The 19,300-nt window shown below is 35.2% G+C and overlaps 1 protein-coding gene across 4 annotated transcripts in view; it reads right to left on the bottom strand.

The window, feature by feature from the left end:
* The window catches only part of SYDE2 (synapse defective Rho GTPase homolog 2), a 49,045-nt gene that overhangs the window by 21,330 nt on the left and 8,415 nt on the right, over positions 1-19,300 (bottom strand). For 3 of the 4 annotated variants that reach the window (XM_041749803.1, XM_041749806.1, XM_041749805.1), the window contains exons 2-4: positions 15,470-16,153; positions 7,686-8,788; positions 3,697-3,823 (exon numbers count right to left, since the gene is read on the bottom strand). In XM_041749803.1, coding sequence (XP_041605737.1) covers positions 3,697-3,823; positions 7,686-8,788; positions 15,470-16,153 — 1,914 coding nt within the window. The remainder of the gene's footprint in view (positions 1-3,696; positions 3,824-7,685; positions 8,789-15,469; positions 16,154-19,300) is intronic. The other variant, XM_041749804.1, reaches the window with a different exon arrangement.

The raw sequence follows: 19,300 nt of genomic DNA, 5'->3' as shown, positions 1-19,300 counted from the left end.
GAATTAAAATCAGAAAAGTCATGGTCAAATAAACATTTTGAACTTAGATCTCGGTGGTGTAATACTGCAATATGAAGTCACTTATACATAGGGCAAACACATTCAAATTATGTTTTTCTCTGCAGGAGAAAAATTTTCTAATCACTAAATGATATTTTTACTTTTCTAAATTCTTGTTCCTTTGATAAATAAGCCCCATAAACAATCATGAATAGATTTCGTACCTTAAATTTTGCACTTCATTGAAAAATCTGGTTTGTCTGGAGCAACTACAAAGAACACATTAAACTGTGGGTAAACTCTATCACTCACTTTATTAATAGCTCATTTTTTAAAAACTACTGAACTGTAAATTATATTTCTAAGTTTACTTAGAAATGTGAGCTCATAGGGAATAAACACATGAGGCAACATCATTACTGGCCAATTCCCCAAATCAACAATATCCTTTCTTTTGAGACACAATGAGACCTTGTGTATAACTTATTGTAATTCCAGTGATATTTCTCAGATAATTTTGAATCATTTCATTGGCTCTTTATCAAGAAAGAAAATATCTCTAGGTTCTTTTTAAAAACAACTTTCCTGGGGCCCCTGGGTGGCATAGTCAGTTAAGCGTCCAACTCTTGGTTTTGGCTCGCATAGTGATCTTAGGATCCTGGGATCAAACCCTGTGTTGGGCTCCACACCAGGTGTGGAGTCTGCTTTGGATTCTTTCCCCACTCTCCTGCTGCCCCTCCCTTCCACACTCTCTCTCTAAAATAAATAAATCTTTTAACCCAAAACCAAAAACGGAAGAGCTTTCCAGAAACGGAAGAGTACAAAGCTTTCCAGAAATGGAAGAGTACAAAGAATAGAGCCAAAAAATACCCAATTCATAAATTATGAAAACTCTCAATTTTAGAAAAGAATGCTATAAATCTAATATTCATTGGCCTATTAGTCATATCACCTGCACATGCTACAAACTTTTAAGGATCTGTTTTATAGCAAATAATCAAACTAAACCACATGATTCATCTTTTTAATTTGTATATATTTGACACGATTTATTTCTAAGATAATGCTTTACCAAGACGAAATCTCATTTCATTTGGTTATAGAGTGTAATTTCCTGGGAATTGCTATTTATAAAATCTCCCTTTAATGAATTCATAAAATGGGTTCTTTGATTATGATTACATATTATTAAAGGGAAAATTCTACTTTTTTTGTAGACATGATCCATTTTGTGTGTGTAGAAAAAATAAACTTCCTTCCTTTAAAAAAAATAAAAGCATCCATTATTTCTGATTTGCTAAAATTTATAAGAAAGAAAAAGTGCCTTGGTTTTGCTCTTTTAAAATAGTATCAAAGTTTTAATTATCTAAGAGTATATATTAAATACTATGAAAATACAGTCATTCAGAGTTCAGAGATTGAGAATCTCAACTGTTATAAAAAGCCCCAATCCGGGCAGCCCCGGTAGCGCAGTGGTTTAGTGCCGCCTGCAGCCCAGGGTGTGATCCTGGAGACCCGGGATCAAGTCCCATGTCGGGCTCCCTGCATGGAGCCTGTTTCTCCCTCTGCCTCTCTCTTTCTCTCTCTGTATCTCTCATGAATTAAAAAAAAAAAAAAAAGCCCCAATCCTAAAAGTAAGTTTTAAAGAATTCCAACCAACAAAAATCTGTTTAATATGGGAAAGTTGAACTTTCCTCAAATTCTCACCTCACCAAGTAATTGCACACGAAATAAGAAATCAAAGTAGAAAAATAAACAAACAATATTACAGCATGAAAAAAATGGTAGTTAACAGTAGAGAGAACTATCAAAATAACACAGAAGAGCTGCAGATACATACCAAAGCATCTATAGGTGAATGGATATGATAGCCAAGATACACTTCAAAATAATCCATGTCTAGGTGAGAATCAAATGAGGGGTATTAAAGATAACAGGTTTGGTCATGTGTTGATTATGGAAGCCAGGTGATGGAAAAAGAGAGTTTATCATAATATTCTCTCTACTTTTGTATATGCTTCAAAACTTTGCTAATAAAAACAACAACAAAAACAAACATTGAATTATAAGCCAATAGTCCCTGAAGATATCTATTGGTTATGAATAATCCCATAATGGCCAAATTCAAAGGCCTTATTTCTGTTCTCATCTTATATGATCTCTCCATCAAATGACTGCCTCATACCTTGCCTTAAACTCCGTTGTCTTTTGAATACCAAACTTTCTAACATTCCTCTCAATCTCTTTAGCTGCATCTTCTTTCTTTGCATGCCTCCGAAGTTTGGAGATCCTCAAAGTCCTTGTCTTTTCAAACTTTATGGACAATCACAAAGCATTAATTACAACTATAAGTCAATGACCCTCACGTTCCCATTTTCTTCCCCCATGTCTCTGGAGTACTGGAAGTATATGTTCAATGTTATACATTGGATTATATTCACCATTTGGTAAATTTTACTAAATCCTCTCCTTAGCTATACTTTCTATTTTGCCTGACATATTCACATAGATCTCCTACTAGTACCTCAAATTCAATTTGAAAAGAAACCCAATTCATAATCTTTTTTTATATTTCTCCACCAAAAGCATTAGCTCTCCTCTCAGCTTTTTCTGCAAATGGTATCCAATCAACCAGGTGTCCAAGTCATGCTTATCTGGCCCCTCTCTTTCTTCATACTATTCCTTCCTGTTGTTACTGCTTTGAGACTCCTTCAGCATTCCTTATCTCTTTGCTGGGACCACTGCCAAGGCCTCCTAACTGGTTTTCTGTCTTCTGGTTTCTTCTAATTCTAATCCATCACATAGAGTTGCCAGATTAGAAGATTATCTCTGAAGATTTCACTCCCGTGCTCAAAAATCTTTGATGGGGGCACGCCTTGGTGGCTCAGCTGTTAAGCAAGCGTCTGCCTTCGGCTCAGGGCATAATCCTGGAGTCCTGGGACTGAGTCCTGCATTGGGCTCCCTACAGGGAGCCTGCTTCTCCCTCTGCCTGTCTCTCTGCCTCTCTGTGTGTGTGTCTCTCATGAATAAATAAATAAAATCTTTTTTAAAAAAAATCTTTGATGGGTTCCCTCTGCCTACTAAATAAATCTGAATTCTCTACCCAGATACTGAATGACCTTTACATGACCTACGTTTCAATCAAACTGAACTCTAATGGTGTTTTATTTATCCCCATATGAAGAAAATGTAGCCTTTTTCTTTTGCTACCTAGTACGGCTAATTTAATGTAAGTTTTACTCCCATCACTACTCCTCCCCTTCCCCCCACCTCCAATATTTGTTGGCTGTTTGAGGATAGGGACAATAACTTGTACCTCCCCACAGAAAATACCATCCCCACAGTAATGTTTGTGAGGAAGGAAAATAAGACTTCAGAATAAAACCCAATTAAATTCAGGCTACAAGGGTGCCTGGGTGGCTCAGTTGGTTAAGTGTCTACCTTTGGCTCATGTCATGACCCCAGGGTCCTGGGATAGAGTCCCACCCATATCAGGCTCCCTGCTCAAGCTCAACGGGGAGCTGGCTTCTCCCTTTCCTTCTGCCCCTCACCCTGCTTTCACCCTCTCTCTCACACATGCTCTCTCAAGTAAATAAAATCTTTAAAAAATTTAGGCTACAAAACAGTATTTCAATTCCTTTTCCTACATATATTGTCTTTCCAGAATGTATACGTAGAATAAAAAGTATTTATTACCTGTTATTACATTTATATCTGGGTACTGGTTTTCACACAGACCAACAGCTTTGCTATCTCTCTCAAAAGCCTCTCGAAGTTCTTTCTTGACTGCTGCTGAACCACATAATCGGTACAGGCCTACCACCTAGAAATAAAATTATAGCCACATTATGATAAATTTGATAAAGAGAAAATATAATAGCACAAAATGTGTAAGTCACATGAAATTGGTAATCAAATATATTCTGATAACATTTCATTAAAAATATCTCAAACAGCTTTTGAAATTGGTAGACTATATTTATCAGTTGAATAAAAACATTCTATTCTTACATTTAAATTCAAAGAATATGGGGAAAAAAAAAAAAACAAAGAATATGGGACGCCTGGGTGGCTCAGTGGTTAAGCATCTGCCTTCTGGCTCAGGGCGTGATCCTGGGTCCCGGGATCCAGTCCACATCGGGCTCCCTGCATGGAGCCTGCTTCTCCCTCTGCCTGTCTCTGCCTCTCTCTCTCTCTGTGTGTCTCTCATAATAAATAAATAAAATATTAAAAAAAAAACAACAAAGAATATGCTATGAGTTCGGTAGTGCTAGCTATCTTAAGATACAAGCCCTTCACTTTAGTTTTATATGCTCAGCCAATATCTCCATGCCCTAAAATTGTACCATTTCACATCTTTTGCTCTAAACTGAAGAAGTGTGGCACAGTGGTCAAACAAGGGTTTTGTGGATTCCATAAAGCCCCACTCTCTCACTCCTTGCTTAGTGACTTTGGGTGAGCTATTTAATCTCTATTAATCTCAGCTTGTTTATCCATAAAAAAAGCATATAGTTGAAATACGATTCCAGTATACTATTTGAAGTTATCCTTTTAGAAAAAAAAAAAAAAGATTCTAGGGAAGAAATAAAAGCAATCCTGGAATTTTTTTTAACTTACAAAGTTAACTGACTATAAAGTGATGAAGGAAATTCAATTAAGATAATATATTAAAGGTAAAATAAAACCTTTAGCTCAAAATATATATAAGAGGCACAGACATCACCCATCCTCCCCTCAAACTACACTAAAAAAATTTATACTTTAAACATTGTTAGCTCAAACAGGATATAAAATATTAAGTCTTAGGAAGTTCACTATAAATTCACTGAGAGGAAATCAACATGGTATCTATAAAGAGAAAACATGTCTGATTAAGCAACCAGAGTTTGTTTTTTAAACCTTCAAGAAGACCAAAAAAATAAATAAATAAGTGACTGTCAACTATACTTCCACATCAAACACTAGTAAGTTGAATCACCTGAATTGAAGGAAGTTTTTTTTTTGAAGGAAGTCATAAAGAAATTATTTCAAGACAGAAATAAAGTAAAAACAATGAAGATCCCCAATGATTTGAACTAGAAATCACTTTAAAATCTTATAAACAATCTGAGAGAAGGAGTACACAAATGAAATTTCCAGGTGTACTTATGACACAAACCTCCCTAAGTCAATAAATAACTGATAGAATACAGAAAGTGTGTCTCGATATAGGAAAGTGTCACTAATAGATACAGAGAAATGTTATCCAAAATATGAGATAAGCTATTAAGTATTAATTGGAATATTTAAGCAACCTACAACTTTTTAAAGATTTATTTATTTATTTATTTATTTGAGAGAAAGAAAGTGCGTGCACATGGGTAAGGCAAGGGGCAGAGGGAGAAGGAGAAGGAGAGAAGCAGACTTCTCACTGAGTGTGGAGCCCAAAGTGGAACATGTCGACCTTATGACCCTTGATAGCATGACCTGAGCTGAATTCAAGAGTCAGACGCTTAATTGGGCCACCCAGGTGCCCCAGGAACCTGCAACTATTTCTAAGAGAAGGTAATACAAGGTGCTGCTTACATTCAAAAGGATCAACATAATATGGGAAACTAAGGAGTGAATGTACTGAGAAGGGAATTTCCTACTCTTATCCACATTGATAGTTCATTCACATTGAGAATAGCACTTCCTACCCTGGTCACATCTCACAAGACATGGTAGCACCATAGATGATCCAGAAAACAAAACTAAAATATTAAGCAGGATCAAAGAAAATGCTATCACATTAAAAGAAAATAACTTGAGTAGAGCCCTTCTGGTGTAGGCATACTGGATTGTCACAAAATTCCATAATAGAGATGTATCCCCTTGAACTTGAAATGGAGATGAACCTAGAATAAAGAAAGCTAATACTTCAGTAGTAAGTAATAAATTAATGGAACATGTTATCCCAAAAGGTGAATAAAGGAATACAGAGACCTAATATAGGTATTTCAAGGAAAGGACACTTTAGAATAGTATCCCTAACTTCAGAGGCTGACTTCTGAAATCAAACACTTGTAGGGATGCCTGGTTGGCTCCGCGGTTGAGCATCTGCCTTTGGCTAAGGGCGTGACCTTGGGGTCCCGGGATCTAGTGTCACATCAGGCTCCCCGCAGGCAGCCTGCTTTTCCCTCTGCCTCTCTGTTTCTCTCATGGATAAATAAATAAAATCTTTTAAAAAATAAAATAAATATTTCTAAATGTTAAGTAGGGAAATAAAAAGCACTGCTAAAAATGTTCTCTGAGTTTTTAAAACAAGGTACAAGTCTTACATATCCATTCTTTATAAAATAGTTTGGAAAAGAGACCATAAATGTACAGTGCTATTTGAGGTACTTATTTTAATATTCAATTGTAAAAGTTTCTGTTTAACAATTAGCTTTAAATTCTGTGTAATCTCTGACCTCTCAACGTGCTGCCTAAAAAAAAAGGGGGGAGAAAAACAGAGAGCCTTAAGAAAAAGTAACTGGACCATAGTTTGACTGGAAACTAAAGGCCTCAATCTCATATAAATAACATAAACTCAATCTGAATAATATATCTGAGATGAGTTTTTAAAAGTTCAGATGTCCTACCTCTCACCTTCGGGAAGCTACTTTATCTATTTTTGGAGATATAAGCAGGTAAGACCCACAGAGATGAAGTGATTTGCCCAACATCACATAGCTAATTAATAATGAGGGAGAAACCAGTACCCATTTCCTACATCTTAATACAAACCCCCACTAACTTACTTATGCTATTTCTGTAGTTTCCACATCAGGTTCAAGGGGAGTTATTTTAAAATCTTCTCTACATATAAAAAAATCACAGTTCAGTGTTGGTGATATTTACCCTTGATGTTTTTAATAATAATTGTCATAAATGGTCATAGGACTAAAGCATAAATACCTCAAAACATCTAATTTTATGCTTAATTTTTTAATTCAACAATTACTTGTACCTCAGAATAATATCCTCAGTGATATGCTGTTTCTCACTGTCATAGTCCTCATGAATTAATGAAAATAAAGAATGATAAGGACTACTAACTAGTTAATATTACATATCTGGTTACATATAACACCAGTATTTTTGTTTGTTTTCATGGGTTGCTTTTATCTTATTTATTTAACCTTCTTATTTAAAAGGAAAAGAGAATGAGACAGCTTATTGGTAGTACCTCTCCTCATCCTACATGTGATCCCAAAACTCAGAGACAAATAAGCTTACATTTCCTGAAAAGTGGGATGAGGAACAGTAGGGAATAAGGGCAGGAAGTTAGTTTTAGGAGTAAAGCAGGGTTTTGAGATTCACTGTTGGAATTTTGTACCATAGGAATGTCAAACCATGCAGAAACATTCCTTAAATGAAATTAGTCTTTGCCTATCTTATCAGCTCTGGCTCTTCCTAGGAATGCCATTATAAAGCAATCCTGATATGTAGGTATAAGGCCCATGCAGCTCTGCATCACAACATAAACTGTGGAACAATACAATTTATGAAAGTATGAATTATACCCCAAACAGTAATGGAATAAAAATAAACACAAGGAATGAGAAAATGTCTAACTTGCATTTTTTTAACCTTGCCTTGAATTCCTTCCCCTAAGACTTACTATAAATTTAATTAACATAGGTAAATAGATAAGGAGATAGTAGAGAAAGAGTGATATATACCTGACAGCCTCTCTTTTCAATTTCCATAATACATTTTTGTATCAGGAGTGGCACCATCAGTCCTACATTTTCTTTCTCTACAACTTTTCGAATATCAACACCAAATATTACTGGTTCTCGATTTACAACCAGTCCATGAAGAGAATTCTCCCACTGTTCCAGAAGAGTCACTTTCACATAAATAAGACCTCTAGGCTCAAGTTTGACAGCCAACTGATGTGTCTTTGTCACCCTGAATAAGGTAGGGAGAACAACAGTTCCGTGACAACACACTCGATTTTTTCTTGGAGTCGGTTCCCAGCTGAATACTACTAATTTCAAATGCTGTGCATTTTCAATTTCTATGTTGAAAGTATGATCCATGTCTAAAAATGTTGTCCGACATGTGAGCAAAGCTGTTCTTGCTTTGTTTACGGAATCTACCTGAATCGCACAGAAGACATCTTTTGAATCTATCCGTGGTGGTTTTAAATCCTCAGCACCATAGAAATGCACACTCATGAGCCCAGATATGTACTGTGAACACTTAGGTTGATCAGAAAAACTATAATGTCTAAAAGCATCAATGTCTATTTCACTCTTAGTACAACTATTTGGAATTATTTCTTTTCCCTTTCCAAATTTGTTTTCAGATCCATGTTTGCTAGATTTAGTTATAAGTTCAGGCGAATCCCCATCACTGAGGTAACCACCTTTGCACGAATACTTAGAACTGATAAATGTTTTCTTCTGGTAGTTGTGCTGAGAAGATACGCTGGTATCCAGATGGTACCGACTTATAACATTCCTCTTAGCAGCTGTGGTTGTATTCCCAGCAGGTAGGATATCAGTATGATGAGTTTCTTGACAGTTACATTTAGACAAGGAAGGAGTATTATCTGGACTGTTCATATGATTCAAAGTTCCTTTAACGCTCAGCTTTCGGCTAAGTTCTGGCAATCTTTTCATTTTCATGGAAAGTTTCCTCACAGTTCGTGGAGATTTTATTTTATCTGGGAAAGACCAGTTAATTGAACTACTTTTTTTCACAGGGCTAGGGCTTGGAGAAGGTGGTTCTGTAACTCCCAATTCATTCTTATTTGTAGCAGCTAGGATCCCAGGACCTTAAAAAAAAAAAAAAGATATTATAAGGTGATACGTTTTGATTTCTACTTTATAAATCATCAACTGATCAATCTCTCATATGGATAGAAATTTTTCACTTGTTTCATCTCATTGGGGAGATTTAGTTACAAGTTTAGGTAAATCTCCATTATCACCTTTAAACAGGGTATCAAAAAAAAATAAAAATAAAAATAAACAGGGTATCAAGGACTTCCAAGGCTGCCCAGATAGCTCATTTGGTGGAGCATGCAACTCTTGATCTCAGTGTGCTAAGTTTGAGCCCCATGTTGGATGTAGAACTTACTTAAACATAAAACCTAAAAAAAAAAAAAAAAAGGATTTCCAAATGGCTTACAGTGGAAAAGAGCATCTCCCTCTCCATCTGCTTTTCTATTCTAAAGGTTTGGAGGAAGGGTAATAGAGGTTCCTTTTAAATCTTTCCCACTGCAATATAATAACAGTAATATGTTCTTTTATGACCATAAACAGTGGATAGCAGAGGAAACAAGGAAGAGTTCTTATTTTAATAGGTTTATTTTGGCATATTAATACATGTTTATGTTAACATATTTCCTATTTTAATATGTTTATTTAGATATCCTACTCTAATTTAAAAAAGAAATCCTACTCTAATAAAAGAATATTTCTATTTATAATCCTCTAAAAACTAAATTTTATCACATAGCAGGACTAGGGATGCCTGGGTGGCTCAGTGGTTGAGTGTCTGCCTTCAGCTCAGGGTATGATCCCAGAGTTCTGGGATCTAGTCCCACATCAGGCTCCCTGCAGGGAGCCTGCTTCTCCCTTTGCCTATGTCTCCACCTCTCTGTCTCTCATAAATAAATAAATAAATAAAATCTTTAAAAAGTAAAATAAAATAAAAAATTTAAAAACCAAACAAGTTTATAATTTTGACAACGAAGAGTCTTTCTTAATTCTAATGTTCTATTAGAACATACCACAGAAGATTATATGAAATGAAATCAGTCATTCAAGAATAACTGCATATTGAGGAGTTCCTGGGTGGCTCAGTCAGCTGAGTGTCCAACTCTTGATGTCAGTTCAGATTGTGATCTTAGGGTCATGAGATCGAGCCCCACATTGAGCTCAGTGCTCAGTGCCAAGTCCTGCTTGTGCATGCTCTCTCTCAAATAAATAAATAAAATATTTCAAAAGATAATAAAATTAAAAAGAGAGTAACTGAATATTGAATATCATAAAACTAATTAATTTCAAAAACTAAAGACATTTCTTATATTATTTATATACAACTCCCTAGAACTTCAAAAGCTAAATTAGGGCCTTTCTTGCAATTTCAATATATTAAAAATGACTATACAGAGATATAAATAAGTTTTCTTACAATTTTCAGTTTTCATGAAGAGTAAAGCATTGAAATGTTTTTTAATCCTTCTCCACATAAAAATAGCTTTATTGGTCTTAGTGTGTAAGTAAAAAGTTTTTAAAAGAAACAAAGAAATAGGGCAGCCCAGGTGGCTCAGCGGTTTAGCATCGCCTTCAGCCCACAGCCTGATCCTGGAGACCCGGGATCGAGTCCCACGTCGAGCTCCTTGCATGGAGTCTGCTTCTCCCTCTGCCTGTGTCTCTGCCTCTCTCTCTCTCTCTCTCTCTCTCTGTCTCTCATGAATAAGTAAATAAAATCTTTAAAAAAAAAAAAAACAAAGAAATACAAATAAAGTAAATACCTTAAACTGAAACTATCACGAGATTAGCCATTGTAAATATTGTGGTAAACATAATATTAAAAGCTGTTTAAAAAAAAAATTTAAAAAAAGCTGTTTAATATTAAATTGTTAATATTTTAACACCCTCCAACATTTATTGAGCTAGTCAAATTATGAAAAATTAATACTTAGTATGTAAATATCCTCATTTAATTCTTTAAATATCCCTATGAGTTAAGATGCCACTAACATCCCACTCTCTAGATAAAGACCTCACGCACAGGGCTATCTGATTTAAGATCACAAAGCTGATAAGCAGCAGAAACCTAAGCATAGGCCTTCATAGCCTTTTTTTTTTTTTAAAGACTTTATTTATTTGACACAGAGAAAGCAAGTACAAGCAGGGGCAGTGGCAGAGGGAGAAGCAGACCTTCCACTGCCCAATAGATGGACAATGAGGCTCCATCCCAGGACTCTCCGATCAGGACCTGAGCTGAGACACTTATTCAACTGAGCCACCCAAGCACCCCTAGAGCCTATATTCTTAAATACTATACTTTAGAGCCCTTCCATCCTTCTAAACAGTTTTCTGTCTACATAAAGTTGATTTAATAACCTTTCTCAACCATTATTAAGAAGTTGAAATATTTGGGATGCCTGGGTGGTTCAGCAGTTGAGTGGTTGTGCCTTTAGCTCAGGGCATGATCCAGGATCGAGTCCCATGTTGGGCTACCTGCTGAAGCCTGCTTCTCCCTCTGCCTATGTCTCTGCCTCTCTGTGTCTCTCATGAATAAATAAATAAAATCTTTAAAAAAAAAAGTTGAAATATTCTATTTAACCTCAAACTTTCAATAACCCAGTTTTTATTTTATTTTATTTTTTTAATACCCCAGTTTAAAAAAAAAATGTATAGCCTGATCAATTTTATTTTAAAATTTGAAACTTCCTATTTAAGTGTTTAAACTAATAAAGCAAAATGAACATATCTTCTAAAAGCTGGTATTATATAAGTTTAAACTATGACTTTAAAGAAACAATCTAGGGGTGCCTGGCTGGTTCAGTCATTAGAACACACAGCTCTTGATCTCAGGGTTGGGCCTAGAGCTTCTTAAAAAAGGGGGGGGGGGGGGGGGCCCTGGTGGCTCAGCAGTTTAGGACAGCCTTCAGCCTAGGGTCTGATCCTGGAGACCCAGGATCGAGTCCCACATTGGGCTCCCTGCGTGGAGCCTGCTTCTCCCTCCGCCTGTGTCTCAGTCTCTCTCTCTGTGTCTCTCATGAATAAATAAATAAAATCTGAAGGAAGGAAGGAAGGAAGCAAAGAAAGAAAGAAAAACAATTATTTAAAATTTAAATTAATTTTTCACACTTTATTCCTTCCAAAGATCTAATATCAGAGGCTACTCTATATATTTCACAATTAAAATGATCAAAAAGTATTAATTCATTTCAAAAACCAATAGATGAAATGATCTTTCTTTAAAATATTAATATACTCTCCCTCCACCCCTCTTTATGTGTCCTAATGACAAAGAAGTGGTTTCTTTATAAAGAAAGGACTATTTTAAGTATGCCTGCTGGGCTTTTCTGGTAAGTAACTAATAAGAAACGGAGTGTTTGATAAACTAGACAAAGCATTCCCTTGTACTGTAAATTGTAGTACAATTCTACTGGTTTAGTGGCCTAAAACATTCTATAGTAACCAGAGTCCTGTTCTAGTCTACAATCTATCTATTTTGTCATGGCTTAAAAAGCTACCCTGTATATTAAATTGCTCTAGGGTTTTTTTACATTATTAAGGAGTTAACTTAACATTCTGACTTTTTCTACACATCATGCATTAAATATTTCTTACTTAAGTCCTTAACTAATTATTAAAATGAAATACTGTGTAAACTAGCAATTTCTACTACAGTAAGCCAGTCTATTAAAATAAAAATGCTTAGGAAAAAATAAAAATAAAAATGCTTTGTTTTTTGTTTTATAAAACCCAAGAGCTGAAATATTACCAAATTCAATAGATGCTTAAAATGAAACCAAAATCACACTAATCAAATCACAGATTAGCTATAAAGGGAAGGTACAAAACAAAAATCTATAAATTCACGGACCAGGCTAGAATCAAGTGAAATTGGCACACTCCTTCAGCACCTAGAACAGTAGCTGGCACACAGCAGAAACTGAGTGTTTACTGAATAAATGAATTAATTAACCAATTGTTAGTTGCCTGTAAATTGGTAAACTTTTTAGGATATATATTATAGGAATTACATATAATAGTTACTAGCCATAAAAACCCAAGTAACGCCACTAGTAATTAATCCTAATGAAGTAAAATAGAACATGATAAAGATCACTCTATTAATAGTGGAAACAATTTATTAACACACAACATAACCAAATAGTTTAGGACACATCAACCCAATTATATACTATAAAATTAGAAGTTTTTAATTTTTTAAAAGATTTTATTTATTTATTCATGAGAGACACAGAGAGAGGCAGAGACATAGGCAGAGTTCGGAGAAGCAGGCTCCATGCAGGAAGCCCGATGTGGGACTTGATCCCAGGACTCCAGGATCACACCCTGGGCCAAAGGCAGACGCTCAACTGCTGAGCCACCCAGGTGTCCCAATATACTATAAAATTAGTAAACGGTAATGTCAATCTATATATAACAGTACAAGTCGAAGATACCAAGTGAAAGTATCAAAAACCAAAGGCAGAATGCTGTGATTGCAACTAGATAAAAGATACATATACATATGGAACTTAAAAGACAATAAAAACAAGTCATAAATGAGTTAGGATGATTAAAAAAATTCTCACTTATGTTAAATATACTCAAGCTTTCCTATTTCTTGATCAGAAAATTATTTTAAAATTCAACCATTCTTTTTGCCTATTTCTCAACAGCTCTGTTAATATTGCTAAAGAAAACATCACTTTAGGTGACCTTTCTGATCAAACTAAAACAAAAAAAGATGACATGTAGATAAACTGTCTAAATATTCCCTTTGTTTGGCACCTGGGTGGTTGACTCAGTTAAGTGCCCAACCCTTAATTTTGGCTCTGGTCATGATCTCAAGGTCCTGAGATTAAGCCCTATGTTGGGCTCCTCGTTCAGTAGGAAGTGTCTTTCTCTTCCCCTTCCCTCTACCATCCCACCAGTATGTGTGTTCTCTAAAATAAATAAGTAAATATTTATAAAAAAATAAATATTTCCTTTGGTCAACTTAGGACTGCTTATATTTTAATAGAATGTTAAAGAGAAGAATAACAGTGAGAAAGGAGATATAAATGACAGCCCTATTGTATTTTCAAGTTTGGGGGTTGTTTTCTGTTTTTGTAATGTCTGTTAGTCTTTCTAGGTTCACAATTTGCCACAAACATAAAATAATAAATTTTAAAGACAGTACTTAAATCAAAGTATGTATCACTTTACAAACAACGGCCTTCTAACTTAGCAGTTATTCTTATACCTTCTTGCCTTTTTTGCACCATACCAACTCTCTGTCATACTCCTTTAAGCCTTCCTTCCTTACCACTCCACCCTAATCACAACCTTCATTCCAAACTATTATATATATATTTTAAAGATTTTATTTATTTATTTATTTATTTATTTATTTAATAATAAATTAACAGGGATCCCTGGGTGGCGCAGCGGTTTGGCGCCTGCCTTTGGCCCAGGGCGCGATCCTGGAGACCCCGGATCGAATCCCACATCAGGCTCCCGGTGCATGGAGCCTGCTTCTTCCTCCGCCTGTGTCTCTGCCTCTCTCGCTCTCTCTCTCTGTGACTATCATAAAAAATAAATAAATAAAAAAAAAAGAAAAAAAAATAATAAATTAACAGAGAGAGAGAGCACAAGCAGGAGGAGGGGAAGAGCAGAGAGAGAAGCGGATTCTCCATTGAGCAGGGAGCCTACCGCAATTCTTGGGGCTAGATTCCAGAACCCTGGGATCATGACCTGAGCCTAAATCAAGAGTTGGATGCTTAACCAACTGAGCCATAAAGCATATATATTCTGTTATATAGCATTTATTTCTCTCTCCATCCAGATTACAAAAAAAAAACACAAATTCATGCTGAAAAGTCAATCTACAATTAGAAATGCACACACATAAAGTTTTTCATTACCTTCAACCCCAACAAAGGACGGGTGGATAGGGGTGGGGGTGAGGGGTTACTTAATATTCCTGATATAACTTTTCAGTGTTTCTTTAAAAAAAACTGACATCATACACTACAGTTTTTTAACTCACTTTTCCTCTTATCAATATATTTACCTCCTCATATCCCTGAGAAAAAGGATTCAAATTCAAGTACTTTATTTGTAAAGTACAGAAGTACTAGCAAGAAGTAAATTCCCCTGAAGAAAATTCAGGGGAAAATTCAAGAATTATCAAGCCTGCTACTACCATGGGCAACTGGTGCTTAACTTCAGGAGAAAACTCTGGGAAACAATGTTATAGCACCTGTTTCCAAAGTCTTCACTTCTACCTCTCATTTCTTTTTCTCCTCTTCCTTTCCTTTGGTTCATGAGAAAATGTAGGCATGAAACCATAAAGTAATAATTACTGGTACACTGAATATACAACTTTTCAGCTGTAACCAGGCTAGATGTAAATGAGTGAATAAAGCAAAATCAGACTTATACAAAGAATATATTTTTCTCTTCCACTCCTTGTGATTCTATTCTTTCAGCTAAGAGAAAAGCAATTACTATTTCTAAGGACAGACTTGCTAACAGTTAGTGTAGGACTATCCTAGCATCTTCACCCCTTACAAAAACAAGTCTGTGATAGGAATTAATTAAACCACCATTTATATAAAAAATGTTTGTAAACATTTTTGTTTTCTTTATTTTTATGAAAATACACTCACTTTGTAAGGAAAAGTATATAGCTATAACATACATCTATATTTAGTTTTGGCTACTGTCAAAGAATTAAAAAATGGAAAAAGAAAAAGCAAATGTATGATCATCTTTACCTACAAAAGGAGATTTCAACATGAGACTTTCCTCTACCATTATACCTTCTTGTGTCTTGTATCCAAGCCTTTGCTTGTACTGCTGCACGAACTCTGAGGAATGGATGGGCTCTACAGGATTCATTTCATTTGACTGTGTGGTCTGAACATTGCCTCTGTGTTCTGAAGAGCACAGCAAGTCTTCAGTGTACTGTTCTGCTTTCATTAGGTCACTACCAGATAATACTCTCAAACTAACACCAGGAAACTTCAGAACGGGAGGGTCTGCCTCACCGAAAGTCAAGGCATTTGATAGGCCAAAGTCATCGTCCTCAGGAATGGGGTTGTACCATATTTCTCCTTCATCATCTGCATCATTTTCCTCATTGAAGTCTAAAGAACAGTTTCTTGATAATGAAGAATTTGTAGCATTACACACCACATATGTACAGTATTCTTCAGATGACTTGAAAAAAGGTTGTGATAGCTGATGTTTAGGCGAGACAGATAAGTGATTTATGTCTTGGCATTTCTTATTTTCTTCTTCCAAATTAAAAGATCGCAGAGTACTCTGATATAGCCAGTTGCGTTTCTTTGACACAGTGATGCTATTAAGTGGTTTATGACTTCTGAATCCAATATTGTCCTTCAGATCTTCAAGTTCTCTTCTCTTCACTGAAGACGCATAGACATTTTCAAATAAATCTGTTTCAACAGAAAAAAAAAAGAAGAATGTAGTGATATAATGCCTAACATACCACAACAGACAGGTAACTGGAAATCAGTTATTAAAATACGATTTTCAGAAAGATGAAAAGTAGTATTACTTATATTTGGAGACTAAAATGAAACAAGAAAAATTTTGGCTTTTTCACCAAAAAATAATTTCTACTATTTAGACTATTAGCATAAGTGACATAAGAACTCTAAGAAAAAGAATAAACAAATTCTGAGATTGCCTTTCAAACATGACAGGGCTAACAAAGACTCACCCTAGGCAAAACATACTTTATAAAACACAAAGAATGCTTTGTACACAATATGCCTTTAACTAATATTTTTAATAATTTCCAACTCACTACTACGAGGACCAGAGTCTTTAGAAAACATAAGTAATATTTCTACTTTTTCACACAAAGATTAACTTTGAGTAAATCTTTAAAAACAAGTGTGGCTTACTTATTACTAAATGCTTTCCTGATTACTGAAATTTCAACATATCTGTTTCCTAATCACACAGTTATGCAGTGTTTAAGTTTTAAATATCTAGGCAAAAATACAAATACAAATCCCTTAAGAAGGCTCTAGATTAGAACCAGGTATCTTGTCTCATGGTAAATACAACCAGCTATGATTACTGGCCAGACACAAACTTAAGGAGCACAAAGAGAAGAATGAACAAAATAGTTCCTACCCTTAAGGTACTTGATCAAATACTTGATATGTCTTTGTGTTAATATGTGATAAGACTCTAAAAATGTATATGTAACATTAATTTCATATAAAGAGGAAAATTTTACACATCCAGAGAATTGTATAAAGCAGGCTTCGATGACAGTCAATAAGCTAAATATAAACCGGAATACTAATTCACTAGACATAGAAACCACATTAACAAAACCACATTTCAAAAAATTTAAGATCATGCCAGGTTTATAAATTATAGAATTATAGTCTGTGCTACTTTAAGTGCATATATAGTTGATTCATTTTAGTGTTACAGCAAATAAAATATGACAGCCCAATAACAGAGTGATAAAAACACATTAAACTATGAGGAGCTTAATAACAATGAAAAAATTACATTCATGCGTAACCAAGGCTTTCAGTAACCTCCCTCTACTTAACAAAAATCCCTTTAAAAATGTAAAAAATTTTATTTTTTTTCTTTTTTTTTTTTAATTTTTATTTATTTATGATAGTCACACAGAGAGAGAGAGAGAGAGAGAGAGAGAGAGAAAGGCAGAGACATAGGCAGAGGGAGAAGCAGGCTCCATGCACCGGGAGCCCGACGTGGGATTCGATCCTGGGTCTCCAGGATCGCGCCCTGGGGCAAAGGCAGGCGCTAAACCGCTGCGCCACCCAGGGATCCCAAAAATGTAAAAAAATTTAATAGTAAATTTTAAAAAATACTAAATTTTACCTAAGCAAGCAATTAAATTTTAAAAATTAATTTTAAAAACCCCTCAAAAGGGCACCTGGGTTGCTCAGTGGTTGAGCATCTGCCTTTGCCTCAAGTAGTGATCCCGGGGTCCTGGGATCAAGTTCTGCATCAGGCTCCCTGCAGGAAGCCTGCTTCTCCCTCTGCCTATGTCTCTGCCTCTCTCTGTGTCTCTCATGAATAAATAAATAAAATCTTTATAAAAGAATTTTTTTTTAAACCCTCACACATAAATGGGGTTTCAAGTTCAATTAGTTCCAGAGGCAGGAATAGACTAGGAATCAAAAGAGAAGGAAACTCCCATGAATGCCTATTATGCATTTATTTATGGAGTTCCTATTACGTATTAGCAATGAGAGATAAAGCAGTAAGAAAGCTCTTAACTTCGTTTAACCTCCACAAAAATGCTAAGACAGGTATGATTATTTCCATAAGCCAGAAAAAAATGAGGAATGTGGTCAAGGTGCTAGCTGTATTCAAATTTAAGGTAGTCTAACCCTACAATCAATGCTCTTAACTCATCTTCCCTACACATGCCCACCCACCAAAAGCAGGGAAGTAGGCAACCCTTTCAGAACATGGTGACAATAACCTAGTTAACCTTATTGGGTGGTTGCTGGTAAGAATTAAGTGAGATAATATTTTGGAAATATTTTGAAAACTATACGGTACTGCTCGGAAAAGTCAAGTAATAACCTGCCGAGATCATCTAGTTGGTAAATAGGAAAAGCAGCACTTTAAATAAACTCTTCTGACTCCAAAGTCTGTAGCAGTATATCTGGGCTGCTACTAAGAGATACTCTCCAAGATTTAATATGCAATCATGTAACAGCTATTCAATAAATATTTTAAGTTGATTTAGCTTAATGAAAAATGTGAAGATTCGAGAGTCCTTCTTTGGTTCTGTCTCCTTTAAAATCAAAGAAATTAGGAACTGGAGGGGGATCCCTGGGTGGCTCAGCAATTTAGCGCCTGCCTCTGGCCCAGGGCATGATCTTGGGAGTCCTGGGATCAAGTCCCAATCAGGCTCCCTGTATGGAGCTGGCTTCTCCCTCGGCCTATGTCTTTGCCTCTCTCTCTCTGTGTGTCTCTCGTGAATAAATAAATAAAATCTCTTAAAAAAAAGAAAAAGAAATTAGGAACTGGAAATGAACACATACTCAGGAATCACTGTGGTTTCTGGGTTTTTAGTGGCCATGTCTTTTTGCCAAGTGTACTAAATCTATTTCACATTTAAGCCCAAATCCTATATTATTTAATAGCATTTCAGACATTTACAAGATATTATTTGTAGTTTTTATGTAATTATAAATTTGAAGCCAAAGGTATAAAATTAAGTATACAATTCACAACGGCTAGAAGTTACATCTTATTTATTTTTTTCTCAGATATCTCTCAAAAGATCCAAAATTTTATATAGATAAATTATTTTGAGTCCTATTTTTTTTGACGTACACTTTTTTTTGAGATACATTTTAATTAAAATAAACATGCTTCTACTTGTACTGCATTCCAAGGAACCACAATGAGAAAAACAAAGCTACTAGCATCCCATATTTAAGCAAATTGATAGATCCATTAATGTAAGTATTTAATGTATAATATTAAAAGGTATAATTACATGAAATACAATGCAACTATTTTTCATTAAATTACAAACTACAATAACTTAAAATCAAAGTCTGATTTTA

The sequence above is a fragment of the Vulpes lagopus genome, chromosome 3 (assembly GCF_018345385.1).
Source record: "Vulpes lagopus strain Blue_001 chromosome 3, ASM1834538v1, whole genome shotgun sequence".
In the NCBI taxonomy this organism is placed as follows: Eukaryota; Metazoa; Chordata; class Mammalia; order Carnivora; family Canidae; genus Vulpes; species Vulpes lagopus.
This window is presented reverse-complemented; position numbering and strand designations above follow the sequence as displayed.